The sequence below is a fragment of the Aulostomus chinensis genome, chromosome 12 (assembly GCF_037954235.1).
Source record: "Aulostomus chinensis isolate RoL2024-O1b breed Wild chromosome 12, RoL_Achi_v1.0, whole genome shotgun sequence".
Taxonomy (NCBI): Eukaryota; Metazoa; Chordata; class Actinopteri; order Syngnathiformes; family Aulostomidae; genus Aulostomus; species Aulostomus chinensis.
Window position 1 is genome coordinate 17000452 of NC_141331.1, and position 14269 is coordinate 17014720.

The 14269-nt window shown below is 42.7% G+C and overlaps 3 protein-coding genes across 3 annotated transcripts; 1 reads left to right on the forward strand and 2 right to left on the reverse strand.

Annotated features, from left to right (window-relative positions):
- Positions 1 to 215: 215 nt before the first annotated feature.
- On the reverse strand, positions 216 to 10170 carry ofd1 (OFD1 centriole and centriolar satellite protein). Its single transcript, XM_086220534.1, has 23 exons — positions 9972 to 10170; positions 9704 to 9812; positions 9422 to 9616; positions 9277 to 9345; positions 9172 to 9196; positions 8891 to 8998; positions 8672 to 8808; positions 8345 to 8518; positions 8148 to 8254; positions 7952 to 8071; positions 7395 to 7468; positions 7211 to 7302; positions 6444 to 6633; positions 5295 to 5425; positions 5008 to 5119; positions 3476 to 4165; positions 3100 to 3247; positions 2903 to 2994; positions 1525 to 1662; positions 1227 to 1390; positions 920 to 1147; positions 757 to 827; positions 216 to 456 (listed from the first exon to the last, which is right to left on the reverse strand). Exons 2-23 carry the CDS (start codon positions 9797 to 9799, stop codon positions 411 to 413), a joined length of 3207 nt encoding a protein of 1068 aa, XP_086076660.1. The 5' UTR covers positions 9800 to 9812; positions 9972 to 10170; the 3' UTR covers positions 216 to 410.
- Positions 10171 to 10207: 37 nt separating this feature from the next.
- Positions 10208 to 11594, forward strand: trappc2 (trafficking protein particle complex subunit 2). Its single transcript, XM_086220555.1, has 5 exons — positions 10208 to 10283; positions 10534 to 10666; positions 10841 to 10984; positions 11090 to 11176; positions 11264 to 11594. The coding sequence occupies exons 2-5, from the start codon at positions 10574 to 10576 to the stop codon at positions 11360 to 11362; spliced, it is 423 nt and encodes a 140-aa protein (XP_086076681.1). The 5' UTR covers positions 10208 to 10283; positions 10534 to 10573; the 3' UTR covers positions 11363 to 11594.
- rab9a (RAB9A, member RAS oncogene family) lies at positions 10863 to 13455 on the reverse strand. Its single transcript, XM_086220554.1, has 2 exons — positions 13341 to 13455; positions 10863 to 13203 (listed from the first exon to the last, which is right to left on the reverse strand). The coding sequence occupies exon 2, from the start codon at positions 13162 to 13164 to the stop codon at positions 12556 to 12558; it is 609 nt and encodes a 202-aa protein (XP_086076680.1). The 5' UTR covers positions 13165 to 13203; positions 13341 to 13455; the 3' UTR covers positions 10863 to 12555.
- Positions 13456 to 14269: the final 814 nt, after the last annotated feature.

Consider the following 14269-nt stretch of genomic DNA (forward strand, 5'->3'; position numbering starts at 1 on the left):
CCAAAAAAAATAAAAAATGTGTGCTTCCTGTAAGATTAAAATGAATGTTTAATAAATCCTACAGTGTCCAAGAACAAATGTGAACGTAAGAATATTTCATGAATCTGGTCCATCTTTATTGGCTGAGTTTCCTTCTGAATGAACCAAAAACATAGATGCTAATTATCAATCACCAGGAGGACAAAAATCCTACGTGCTGTCTGACTGGAAACCCGCTTGACAACTGGCCTGTTCATTGTTTATATGAAAATAAAATATAGAAAAAAAAAACTCTGTTTCAATGTGGGTTGTTTTTTTTTTGCACTCTGATTTATTCATATAAAAGATGAAACAAAAATGTACACTCAATATAAACGCTTCTTTGCTTAAAATAGTGCAAGTCTGGAGAAGCTGTATAATTTAGTGGCTCATTACCAGAAATCGTCATCGTCATCCTTGTGTGAATACGCTGCAAAGCTGGGGAAACAAAAACAAGTTCATTAGTGAACGCCTCCAGGGAACAAAAAGAAAAAAGAGCCAAAAATAACATTCTTAATGAACTCATCCTTAGACGACATATCCAGAACAAATAAGGGAGCAGGAGATGAGAAACAATGACATAAATGTTTCCTCAGGGAGGGGGAGGGGATTATTTGGGTTTATGGATTTATTAAACTCTCCTGAAAAACCGGCAAAGCTTTTAAATCAGAAAACGAACGGTTTGATTAGAAAGCCAATATTAAATCCAGTTTGCCGTTGGCTGAGTTGGTGAGTTACCTTTCACCTTTCTCCTCAGACAGACTCTTGGATTTGGGGCTCTCTTGTCCTGTCCTCTCTTCTCCAGGACTCTGAAAGAAACACACTCGTTAAATACACACACACACAAACACACACACACAACTGATATTAAAACCTTCAGACCAGTGTGGCAGCCATTCACCTGTGCATGCTGCTTCTCTCTTGCCTCCAAAACCATCTTCATGTATTTCTCCAAGGCATTGTCACCAGGCTCTTTAGACTCCTCCCTCTCCTCCTCAACTCCTCCCTCTATTCCTTCCTTAGTCCCCATTTCCTCCTCCTCCTCCACCGCCACCTCCTCCTCCTCCTCTCCATCAGTCTTTGCAGCGCCTGCTCCTTCTTCCACTTGTCTGGCCAGCTCCACCTGTTGCTGTTCAGGCACAAGTCCTGTCAATGTACGGTGAAGCTGGCGAAGTCAGAGAAAGATGCGAGTGCAGCAGAACAACTACCATTTCGGTCTCCAGTCTCTCCAGCTCTCGCAGCTCCCTCTCTCTGGCTTCCTCTTGCTCTCGTTGCCTTTGCTCTTCTTTTTCTTTTCTCTCTCTCTCCCATCTCTGCTCCTCATCCTCCTTGTCTCCTTCACGGGAAAGTTCACCTGAGATTTGTGGATCGTCTGTAAACACCGGAGCTGATATGCGTTAGATCATCAGTCATTCACCGGCTGCATTCTTAACTTTATTTTGAACTGAGCAGCGATATATTCCCAACTGCAGTTAGATATGACATCACGAGGGACTGTCGACTCACCCGGATGAACTTGTGCATCTATTTGGGCTTCTGGGAGGTCCCGTGGAGCCTGTGGGCGGGGGACAGAGGGGCCATCAGGGGCCTCCTCCGAGAGAGGGACGGCAGTGTCCAGGAGAAGCTCTGGAATGTGGCCGGGTTCTGGAGGGAGATATGCACAAAGAGATCTTTTATGCTCCACCATAATGCACCAGGGCCAGAGGACCAGCAAAGAATACATAATCAGCTGCCCTTCATCTTCACCATTGTGCAGGGCCACTGAGAGGACACTTTGGAGGCTGGTCACACACTCATTAAAAAACAGCCTGTTCTAAATCCAAAACCGCCATTCCAGACGTGCTCCATTTGGTTACTACAATTTTATTTAGACTGAATTAACTGAAAGGTAAAATATAACCCGGCGAGAGAGAGAAAATCAAGAAATGTAACTTATTCCCTCAATCAAATGAATTCGTTACCACGGGATACTCTTCATAAATCCCCCCCCCCCCCCCAAATTCAGGGAACAAACAATACCTCATCGCAAAAAAATAAGATAAAATGAGATAGAAAAAAAATTTTTTTGGGTGACAAATTTAGTTGAGGGAACAAGTTATATCTCAAAGCCACAAATAAGTTACAACAAGGGAATGGTTTATATGTCATGGACTCAGTGACAAAATTGAGGGAATACATCTTATATCTTGTGGCCTCAAAATAACTACAATGAGTGGAAAATGTATATTTTGTCTCAACATAATTAAAATAAGGAAATAGATTATACTTCATGCTTTAAAATAACTAATTTAAGGGGCGTCACAGTGGTCAGCACTGTCGCGTCACAGCAAGAAGGTTCCAGGTTCCAGTCCCGGCTCCATCACAGGATCTTTCTGTGTGAGTCTGCATGTTCTCCCTGTTCCTGTGTGAGTCTCCATGTTCTCCCTGTTCCTGTGTGGGTTCTCTCTGGTACTCCAGCTTCCTCCAACAGTCCAAAGACATCAAGAGGGGACGAGGCTGACTGATACTCTAAATTGACCGTAGGTGTGACTGTGAGTGTGAATGGTCGTCTGTCTCTATGTGTTGGTCCTGTGATGGACTGGTGACCTGTCCAGGGTGAACTCTCCCTCTCACCCAAAAGCTGCTGTGATAGGCTCCAGCCCCCCCACGACCCTTAACAGGATAAGCGGATGGATGGGTGGACGGATGAATGGATGGATGAATGGATGGAAGTTATATGTAGTAGCCTCAAAGTATATATTTTGTTCTCTCATGAATAAGCTCAGTAACAGCAAGCTGTGATAAGACAGGGGTCCATCAATGATGCTGCAGTTGACTGAGGGATTCAAATACACAGCTGAGGTCTATCATAGTTTAAACAGTGAAGCGAAACAACTAACACTACCTGGAGAAATCCCTGTGAGATCCTCAAAGGTGACCTTCTCAGGTTGTGGCGAAGACTCTGAGCTGGAGGAGACAGGATACAGCTTTGGAGAACTAAAACAAAGAGAGGCAAAGATCAGGCCATTAGTATTCAAGGTCATTCTGTAAAAATTCATAAGTACGCTGCACTATTCTTGCCTAAGCAATGCCAGATGGTACCTGGGCGGGTCTCGCGCTGTGCTCTTGAGCTGAGGACTGCGAGGTGGACTGAGCTCAGAAGACAAGTCACCTGAGGTTGACATCTTGTCATGAGGTGCTGGAGGGAGCCGTCTGTTAGAGGACAGGTCCGGAAATGACGGAGACACAACTGGATCGAGCAAGGACAAAGACTTTTGTGTGAGACAATACCATCAAGGGAGAAAGGTTGATATGTACGTTGCTCTGGAGTGTTCTAACTGTGTATATATGTTCTGGAGCGTTAATAGACTGTGTGCAGTGAAACATATTTAACTGTTTACATCTCTGCTGTCAAAAGAGGTCAGTCTATCCGCTACTTTGAACTGTTTTGACAAGATAAAGCTTTCTTTGTTGGTACCTTCTGCACTCTTTCTTTGACGACTTGTCTTGGAGGGAGACTGTGGAGTGGAGGCTGGATGTCTGAATGGAGGCCACTGTTCATCCTGAGGGTGCCCGTCTCTTACAAACAGAGGTTCAGCAAAAGAATGGGGACTACGGTTGGTGAAAAGGTCCGGGGACTTGGGCCGGTCATCTGAGAGCGCCACTCTCGGCTGAGCAGGTGGTGAGGTGTTTCTGGTGTCATAGGGTGCTGAGGAGGGGGTTCGGATAGTTTGAGGGGAGATTGGTCTTTGTGACTTCTTTGACTGGTATGTAACTTTTTTCCTCAGAGGGGAAGCAGGAAAATGTGGAGGGTGTTGAGGGGACAGAGGTCTTGGAGGAAGCATGTGTGAGATGGTGGAGTGTACTGCCCTCTGCTGGTAATTCCTGTAGGCTTCCTCTATGCTCTCAGCCTCCTTCTGCAGCTCCAGGAACCGAGCCTTGGCATCGGCCACCAGCTCCATGTCGAAATTTGGAGGGTCACTCCAAGGGGACTTGTGTCCTCCTAAGGGTCCACCTGCTTCACAAACATCATCATAACCCCTCCTGGCCCTCAGCAAACCTCTGTCCACATATATGCTGGGAGGAACCAGCTTGTCAGCGCTAAACTCCAAGACTGAGCGGTCGACGAGTGACGGCTTGGGGTTACGCAGCACTTCGTTTTCAAGAGCTGTTGTCATGCAAAAGAAAGGGTAGGAGGAAAAAAGAGGCAGAGAGGAGGAGAGTTGACATCTAATACAAAAGACCAACCACCAGGAAGAGAGCACAGATCTGGAAATAAAAAGGTTTTCTAGACTAATTTTACACACATGCGTTGAGTCTAAAGCTACTGTACTACTGCTATCACAGCCCCCCCCCCCCTTTTTTTTCTTGTTTTTGGTAAACATCTAGCTTTCAAAAGATTTAAAGGAATACCTGTTTTTTTTTTGGCAAGATTAACTAATTGCAAAAACCATAATTTAAAGCTGCAAGTTTTTTTTCCTTTAATGAGGTTGTATAAGTTAGGAGCTTTTATAGCAGGTTTATGTGCTGGAGCAATGACTTGCTGAGTCACTGAGCAGCTGACCAGACAAGAAGTAGCTCCAGCTCACTACCGCCACTAAAAAAAAAAACTAACCTTTTTTTTCCCACTTTGGGTTTTGAACATGTTAAAAATATATATTGTGTTATTTTCTCTCAGCTTTAGAAGTACTGGTATTCAAAGTATGCCACATTTAACCACAGTCAGGCTAGTTCTGCCTAGTAAGCTACATTAGCAGGCTGCTGCCTTCACATTTACTAAACTACACATTAGCGCAGTCAGGTAATTCTAATCAAGGCAGAACAAGCATCCATCCAATGTCTATGTCACGTATCCTGTTCAGGTTTGCAGGGAAAAATACGCACATTTTTTCCAATGTTGACCTATTCCTTTAACTGCCACTTTTGAAAGACTCCATGCAGTTAAAACAAAACAAAACAAAAAAAACTATTTGCTAAAAAATACTATTTGCTAGGCGTGTTGAGTCGCACCTTGCTGAGTTTGGTGGAGCTGCATCTTGAGGTCCTCCACGTGACCAATCATCCACTGCGACTTCTCCTCACATTCCATCAGCTGGGCCTTGAGCTGGGCACATCGCTCAACCTGCAGAAAACACCACAACACAACACAACACAACACACACACTTTAATAAGGGTAACTCAAAATACATATCTGAAGGGGAAAAAAATATACTAATCCACAATCTCCAAGGTAAGCCATAAAATATGCTGACTGCATATTTTCCCACACTCAGCGAGAGGCTGGAATGTCACTGACCTCATTCTGGAGCTGTGCCTGCAGCACCTGCTTGTGGTTGTCAAACTCTTCCTCGTCCAGCCTGCGAGCGCTCTGCAGCTTCCGTAGCTCCATCTGCAGGGCCAGCTGCTCCTGGGAGGGTTTGCCCAAGTCTGAGAGGGCATTAGGGGAGTCAAAACATACTCAAGTTGGAAGTCAGCTAATATATGGAGGATGTTTTGATTGAAGGTGTCATTTTTAAATGCTTCTGCCAAATTAAGAGAACAGCATGACAGTGATGAGGAGGGTTGTGTCATATGATACCAAGCCATATTGTTACAGATCCCCACAATTTCCATCAGAACCATTATGCTTTATTTGCAGTTTTTATTAAAAAAGTACGCTTGTTTATCCTGAAGTTTGATCCTTGTCCTTGCAACAATTGGTGGTTGCATTTTAAACCTCTAACTTGTATTTTGTATTTTTTACCTACTGAGAAGCATAGTGATTGAATGACGTCCGTGGTGATGACGACAGTTAGACAACAAAACACCAGTGAATCTGATCGAGTGCCTCGGCCTTCACTTGACTAGTTCTATGTCGATGTTTGCGGAGTTCTGATGTGGCTTAAAAGATAGTGTTTTATCATTATCTTAAATCACCATTTATATCATTATAAATCTATAAAATATTGTGATACAGATTTTTATCTATACTATCACTTCCATCTGTCAGAGAGGTACATTTCTGCTTCTCTGCCAGTGGAAAAGACCTCTCTATCCCATCCCTCCCTGGTTAATCCTAAAGGAATTTTTAAAAACAGCCCAGAGGTCCAGGCCGGCTGGTAAGAGACTCAGCAGAGCCTGAAGCAGTGGGAAAGACTAGCATGAAGGCGTCACGCGACACTTCATCTCCCTCAGTTCTGCAGTCCAGAGTCGAGCAACATGGGAATGGATTTATCTCACTTATAAAAATAACGCTGGAGGTACTGATTTTCTAGGCTTACTTATAATGACTCTCCGATATCACAGCAATTTTTCAGCCCCAAAAGGAATCGCTAGCACAATATAGGGGAAAGGAACAAAACAAAACACAGATGTTACTGTAGGAATTTCTCATGGTAAAGAAAGGAGAAACACGCAGTGTTTGAAGACTCCCAGGAGACACACGGGAAGAACAGCTGTTCCTCACCTGCATGGAGTAGCTGGTTCTCCTCCTTGGCTTCCTCCAGCTGTTTCTTTAACAGCTGCACTTGTCCCTGCAGCTGCGTTTTCTCCTTCTTTAAACTGGGATAGTCAGTCATGGTCTCCAGTCTTTCCTTCAGCAGCTCCTTCTGTTGACTCAGCAGAGACGTCTGCTGCTGGGCTGCGTCCAACTCAGCCTGGGAACCAACGGCAAGATACGTGAGGGGGGGGGGCTGGAAAAATCACTTACACTGTGGACTTACTCGCACAACTGATGGTCACATGACACTAAACAATGTAGTTGGAGTGTTTACCATGAAGGACTTTATACTTTATATAACCGGTGGGAGGCTGCACGGTGGTGCAGTGGTCAGCACTGTGGCCTCACAGCAAGAAGGTTCCGGGTTCAAGTCCCGGCTCAGGCACGGGATCTTTCTGTGTGGAGTTTGCATGTTCTCCCCGTGTCTGCATGGGTTTTCTCCGGGTACTACGGCTTCTTCCCACCATCCAAAAACATGCAATTGGGGACGAGGCTGATTGATACCCTAAATTAACCATAGGTATGAATGTGAGTGTGAATGGTTGTTCGTCTCTCTATGTTGGCCCTGCGATGGACTGGCGACCTGTCCAGGGTGAACCCTGCCTCTCGCCCGTTGACGCTGGGATAGGCTCCCCCCCCCCCCCCCCCCCCCGCGACCCTTAATGTGTAGGAATAAGCGGAAGATGACGATGGACGATGGATAACCGGTGGGTGGGAGACAGCCCTCCATTTACCTGCAGCCGCCTCTGCTCTGAACAGGCTCTACCGTACTCCTCCAGCTTGGAATCAATACCAGCCGACTCCTTTCGGATACGTTCAGTTTCCACTGAGGAAAGAGGGAAAGAAAAATGGATGTAAACATGATCTAAGGGCGTCAAGAAAGTTAGACACAAACATTGCTTTCATTGAAATACTCACACTTGTTTCTGTTCTCACTCTCTGTTAGTTTTTCTGTTCTCTTGATATATTCCTCCTTCAACTCAAGCTGGTACCTGATGATGGAGAAATAAAAATCCACACTTAAAGAGGCTACGATCAATTCTAATAATACAAAGAGAAACAGAAACCCTCAAAAGGTAAATATAAGATGTATCTTTATAACAATTGCTATTCTTCTCATTGCTGATTAATCTACTGATCTAAATCTTGATTCATTAATTGCACACGTTTTTGGAATCATGAAACAAATATTGCACCTTCCTGAGATTTGAAAAATGCAGTAGAATATATTGCGGTTAAATTCGATGAATTGTGCAGCCCAGTGGTTCACCTTATCAAAAGATACTCTGGTCACATGATGAATGTCCACATATAAGAAGCAACCCCCCAGACTAGGAAGAAAGTCAGCAAAACACCAACAGACTTTGGTCTCATTCATTAAATTGTCCTTCAAAACTTGAGCTGAATTTAGTGTTGAAGACAGGAAGCAAAGCCTGACGAAAAGGTAAAAAATACCAAATTAAGTATTAAAATACCTGGAAAGTTCGTTCTTTAACCTCTGGTCGTGTGTGTCCTCCATCGTCTTCACGGCCAGTTCTCTCCTACGCAGCAGCTCCTCGGTCGTCTTCGCCTTCTCCTCATGGATTTGACAAGTCCTGTGTTCATGCTTTGATTAATATTATTTATAGACATATTTGTCATTCTAATTAAAGATGTGAAAGCGAGCATTACTTCTCAAATGCCTCCATTCGCAACCTCAGCTCATTTTCTCGGTTCCGTATGGTTTCTATTTCTTTCAGCGTGGTTTGTCTCTGCATGTAGATATTCTTTTCTTCAATCTAAAGTAAAGAGGAATGAAAATGGCATACATGAATTATGTTTTACGTTAGAGTCAATCTTTACACATCAGCACATTTACTGTGATTTACCTCTTGTTGTTTTTGTAAGCGATCAATGGCATTTTTCTCCCTGTCGCTCAGTGCCTTCGCCTTCATTTCATAGGTCCTCACCAGTTCTTGTTTCAGCTGATCAAATTCCTTCTGAAACTGGGCCTTGTCTTCCATCCTCACTTTGGCGATTTCGACGTTTTTAAAATGCTGCATCTGAAGAGAACAGAGCCAACACAAGCACATAAGTAGGGAAAAAAAAAAGGATATTCCAGTTGCTTAGCTAACCTTTTCCCAATGGCTGCTGTTCTTCGTACCTGCTTGTACAGTTTTTCGACGACAAACTTTGAATTAAATCTCTTTGAGTACCTTTGTGTTGATTTCCGTTTGCATCTGTGTCTCAAGATCTTTTCTGTAAGCAGCCAGTTTGGATTGTAATGGGAACCACCTGTCCTCACTGGGACTGACGCTCTCATATTCCTTATCAATCATTTTCATCTTCTCAACTGTAAATTTAAAGATAGAAAGAAAACAAATCAGAGCGCACAGGTTGAATAAAAAGTGTCCTTTACAGATGTCAGTTCATACCAAGAGACTCCCTATAACTTGCTGTGCTGGCTGTCTGGGTAACAGCATCATGGTTCAATCCAGGAGAGTTATGATGCATCAGCTGTGTCAGGAGGTTTATAAGGAACCCTGCAAAAAAAAAAGGGAAATATATTATTCCAAGTGACATTAAACAAATAAGAATTCAACTGAGAGAACAAAAGAAACCAAATGTTATGAAATATATTTTAAAAATGCAGCAGAAATACATCAAGGACATGACGCGATACCTCACATGACTAAAATGATCATACTGCACATACCTTTATCATCCTTCTCTATGTTAGACTAAAAAAAAAGACAAGGAGAGAGTTATAATTCAGACCGTTTTCAAGAGTGTTATTCTGTATGATAATATTGCGAATTACCAGAGATCTGTGCAGTGCTGATTGAGGACTAACTCTAAGCAGCTGAAGAAGGTCTCCAGTCGTGAAAACCTGCCATAATGAACAAAGCACAAATTCTTCACTAAACATTCCTCACAGTTTCATCATATTTGGATGTCCTGCCTACCTTGTCTTTGGACAGGCCGCTCTCAGGGCCGAATACTGAGAGGGTATACTCGTATCCTGATTTGCGAAGATAGTCGCCTACGATGAAGTTACTAGCTGACACCCAAAGAGAGTCTGATTTCACAGGGACCGGCCTGAGAACAGGTTCTCTTCTGGTCAACGTTAACTCCTGGATGAGTTGGTTACGCAGCTGGGTCTGGATCAGACAGGGGGACAGTCAGAGGGAGCAGGGAGGATAAAGACACGTACAAAAGCGAACTGCAACTCCATTTACATGACTTACTTTAAGTGTATCCAGCACTCCTTTATCTTTAAAGGTTTGATAGAGCCTTTTCCTCAGCTCATCTGGGGATAACGTGTCCTCCTTGGCCGAGGACATTACCGCCGAGTGTCTACGGAAAGACGCGAAAAGAAAGTAACGTCCAACACTGAAGTTGACGCGGCGAGCTGGAGTAGAACAATGTTAGACTGATGTCTCTCTTTCTGCTCGTCGCCTGGTTTCATTTACATTTCAAGGGGATAATAATTAATAATTAATTTCACATAGTTACCAGCCTAGAGACCAGCAAGCGTCTCGTCCTCGGACGTGAGCCTGCCTGTAGGATTTAAATTCATCAACGGATATTTTGGTTGTTGGTCGGCCATTTGTTATGACGTAAAGATAAAAAAATAAACTATTATTTGAATAATGTAATGGCAATCTAATAGATAATTGGCTCTATATTTGATCAAATCGTTTAGAAAAAATTGTAAAGGTTCGGATCAATACAAAACAGATAAATGATGGGTTTTGTATGCAAAGGACTCTGACGTCGTCTTCTTGCGACTGCACTCGTTGTTGTTCCCGGAAGCGAACATATCAGGTAAACAAAAGTCTGTTGTATTGAATTAATAGGTTGTTTAGATTACCATAAACGGCGCCCTAATTATTTTTGTCAATTAACACGCATATTGTGTTTGCGTTAGGTTCGCAATAGTCACTACGCGACGCCAAGCGTCTGCAGGGTGCTGCGGCTAACGTTAGCTTGCTAAATGCTAACTTCACCATCATTAGAGTTAAATATTGTCAAGAATATTTTCGGATATATAATCGCTCGTATCTGTTTGGTTTAGTTTGAACTGACTGCGGGGCACTGAGAACAAGGGCGACATAATGTCTGGAAGCTTTTACTTTGTCATGGTGGGTCATCATGACAACCCTGTGTTTGAGGTGGAGTTCCTGCCACCTGGGAAACCGGAATCAAAGGTAAGACGTTTCTATTAATCGGATCTGCTTTCAGTCCTGTGTGTAGTAAAGTGGCATGTCTCTAGACTGCAGAATAACTGTCAGGATAACCACTCTATGCTATAATTGATACATCACCTCAACAGTTACTTGTGGTAAATCGTGCTGTTTATTGAATTGTTTCGTTCTCCACAGGATGACCACCGTCACCTCAACCAGTTCATAGCACATGCAGCCCTCGACCTGGTGGATGAAAACATGTGGCTGTCCAATAATATGTACTTAAAAACAGTGGACAAGTTCAATGAGTGGTTTGTGTCTGCTTTTGTCACAGCAGGGCATATCCTTTTCACGTGAACACAAAAACCAATGAATCTATCTATGCAATTTTCCCGATTAATGATGTGGCACCATTGCTGATATTTTCTTTAATTATCTGTGACACATATAAGATTCATCATGCTTCATGATGTGCGACAAGAAGATGGAATCAAGAACTTTTTTAATGATGTATACGACTTATACATTAAGGTAAGTGGTCAAAAGAACTTCACAAGAATAAACCTGTGATCTTTTAATGCTTCAGTGTTTTAATTCAACATTCCTCCTGTTTTCCAGTTTGCAATGAATCCATTCTATGAAATCAACGCACCAATTCGCTCCACAGCTTTTGAGAGGAAAGTCCAGTTTCTTGGAAAGAAGCATCTGCTGAGTTAATCAGGACATCTTTTCTGTACATTCTTTGTTGTTTGTCATCTTTTCCTGTTCATGTTTTCAAAACAAACATTTCCATCGTTGTTCATTTGGTAATCTTGCCTTGATTTCTTTCACCGAATGGTTGTATGACAGGTATCAACATTACACATTTAGGGGTTAAAAAAAACAAAAGCTTCCAACATTGGGGAAAAAAGGATTCAGTGTTTGTAGCTTGGTATACCACTAATAATTTGAATAAAAGATGGTCATGAAAATGAATGGTTCAAACACTAAAAGGTGGGGGGAAGAAAAAACTTCAACTATAGGTATAAAAGCATTAGAGTATTTTAAAAAGTCTATTTTAAATCACTAAACTTGAGTGGGAAAAAAAATTTTGCTCAGTGACCAACAGATCATCAAATTTCACCTGGAAATTTTTCTATCATCAGAGATAAAGTAAAAACATTTTTACAAAATACAAAAGTTGACAGAGACTTAAATACACAAAATGCCATGCATGTTAACTTTGCCTTAATATTCATTAGGAAGTTCTGTGCTTTAAGCACATCGGCATCTATTTACTATGCAGGGATGTCCCCAAACGAGACCTAAAGGTGCAAAAATCACAACAAGCCTTAGTTTGTTAGTTACACAAAGAAGCGCCATGGCTCCTTCAAGACTCAAGAAATAAGGTTATTGGCCTTTATAAATTAATTATGCAGTTATCATCTTGATATAAATATATAGGTATAATTTGTATTCTCCCATTTGGAAGTGAGGTGATAATTGCACTCCAAGGAGCACGGGTTGAAGACATATTAAAACTGCCTTAGAGACAAAATGGAACATTTCACCATTTTAGAGGTGAAGCCTCATAACAATATGGCTGATGTTCCTCATGTGATTTTTAGGGTAAACTGACGCCAACACAAAAAAATGTTCTGCTACCTCACCAAAGCCTGACCTTTGAACTGGCGCAGAGTTGAGTGGATGATTCAGTGCTTTGATATTTATTCGTAACACTAGGACACATTTTGTGTTTTTTTTCCTCAGATCCCAAATATTAGCATTACCCAACCCTTCAATATTATAACAAATCATGTAGCCATTCGCATAATTTGTTTAAATAAGATGTTAATACAGCATTGTACACCTACAGCCTCATCACATAACAGGCATAACAGCAAATTAATGTTAGTGTGAACCACTGGGTGTTATGAGCAGCATGTGGCAGCAGAGCGAGGCTTTCTGTGCAGCTTGACTGTGTCCGTGGGGATGAGGTGGTCTGTTCTCTCATCCATTGCCAAAACGCGACGCACAGCCTCCTCAAAGGCCACCGCTACGTTAGTGGCATCCTTGGCACTGGTCTCATAGTAGGGATAGTTGCCGTTCTCCAGGCACCACTGCTGAGCCTCCTCAGAAGATACCTGCCTGTCTGTCACGTCCACTTTGTTGCCCAGCACCACAAATGGGAACTTCTCCGGCTCCTTCACATCTGCATAGTAGATGAATTCTTTCTTCCAGTTGCCCAAGTTGAGGAAACTTTGGTTGTCATCTACACTGAAGGTGAGCAAGCAGCAGTCAGAGCCTCGATAGAAAGGAGTCCTCAGGCTCCTAAAGCGCTCCTGGCCGGCTGTATCCCAGATCTGTAAGGTAACCTGGCGGCCATCTACCTCCAGGTCCTTGTTGAGGAACTCGACACCGATAGTGTGAAAAAGGTGTGCATCAAACTTGTTAGTGACGTAACGATTCATGATGGAGCTCTTTCCTACCCCTCCATCGCCCAGCAGGATGACTTTGAGCAGGGATGTTTTTGTTGTCATAGCTGCTCACAGCTGCTCTACCACAGTATGATCAATAATCTGTACAAGAGAAGCCATGGGTCAGTTATTATCCATCACAATAAGTCTTTTTTTGTAAACATATGGCAACCAATCATTTAATCAGGAATAATGACGAGGTTTAATGTATACTCAGTTCCTGTGCCTTTTTGACTCACCCCTGATTGATTTTGGCTTCTACTACTTTTCCAAATCATGTGCTGTAGACCTTGGTCCGCGATCACATGCTCGTTTATTAAATGTTGGAATGAAGTGGCTCTCGATCAACTAGCTGTAACACAATAACAAGCAATCAGCTTCCTGATAAACAAATGACAAACGACAACAACAAAAAAAAAGCTTTTCTAGCGCAGTCTGCTCGCAAATACACTACACATTTCTGTGCCGTCTTCGATCACACTATTGGTTTAGCCGTGGGCTTGAAAAATAAAATTCCACACAGTAAAACGAATAGCACAATAATAGAGACAATCTTAATTAACGGAAGGGTCTACCAGTTAGCTAAACTGGCTAACATGGAGGAGTAAAACAGAGCAACACAGCTGGAGTTGCTGCTAAATTAGCTTCAAGGTTCACTTTATTCTAACAGTGCTAGCATTACCTTGCAGTTTGTGCCTGGAAGCTGACGAGGCAATAATAAATCCCGGAAACTTATAGTATTCCTTGCATACGTTATGTTTGACAGATCCTTGTCTCTGCGTGACTTGAAATAAACAACGCCAGGACTGTTCCCAGACACTCCGAAGCCTCGCTGCTAACAGTGCTAGCTGCTAACAAGCGCTAGCTAACCGAACTGTCAGCGTCTGGTCGTGTGATTCTGTCTGACAGACACAACCAATGAGTGCCTCCGCAGTGTTACCGCCAGAGAGCGACATTTAGCTAGTATGAGCTAGCAGATGCCAATACTCTGCTAGCTCATTTGATACAAATGACCCACTAAAGATGTATAAATAACTCAGGTAATGTTACTAAAATACCGAATAACACTCGTAAAATCCTCAAAAATCATCATTTGTGTTCTGGCTTTGAGACTTGAGGAAGAACATTTTATTTTAGCAACGGAGCATTGACGTGCTAGCAGTGATGT

What these genes read in the sequence shown, in the direction of transcription:
- ofd1 (XM_086220534.1), bottom strand. Translation starts at nt 9,799, where the DNA reads ATGTCCTCGGCCAAGGAGGACACGTTATCCCCAGATGAGCTGAGGAAA. An exon ending in GCTCCACCAAACTCAGCAAG is followed by an intron (nt 4,166 to 5,007) that starts GTGCGACTCAAC and finishes GCATGACAACAG; the next exon opens with CTCTTGAAAACGAAGTGCTG. An exon ending in ACAGCGCGAGACCCGCCCAG is followed by an intron (nt 2,995 to 3,099) that starts GTACCATCTGGC and finishes TCTTTGTTTTAG; the next exon opens with TTCTCCAAAGCTGTATCCTG.
- trappc2 (XM_086220555.1), top strand. Translation starts at nt 10,574, where the DNA reads ATGTCTGGAAGCTTTTACTTTGTCATGGTGGGTCATCATGACAACCCT. An exon ending in CTGCTTTTGTCACAGCAGGG is followed by an intron (nt 10,985 to 11,089) that starts CATATCCTTTTC and finishes TTATCTGTGACA; the next exon opens with CATATAAGATTCATCATGCT. An exon ending in TATACGACTTATACATTAAG is followed by an intron (nt 11,177 to 11,263) that starts GTAAGTGGTCAA and finishes CCTGTTTTCCAG; the next exon opens with TTTGCAATGAATCCATTCTA.
- rab9a (XM_086220554.1), bottom strand. Translation starts at nt 13,164, where the DNA reads ATGACAACAAAAACATCCCTGCTCAAAGTCATCCTGCTGGGCGATGGA.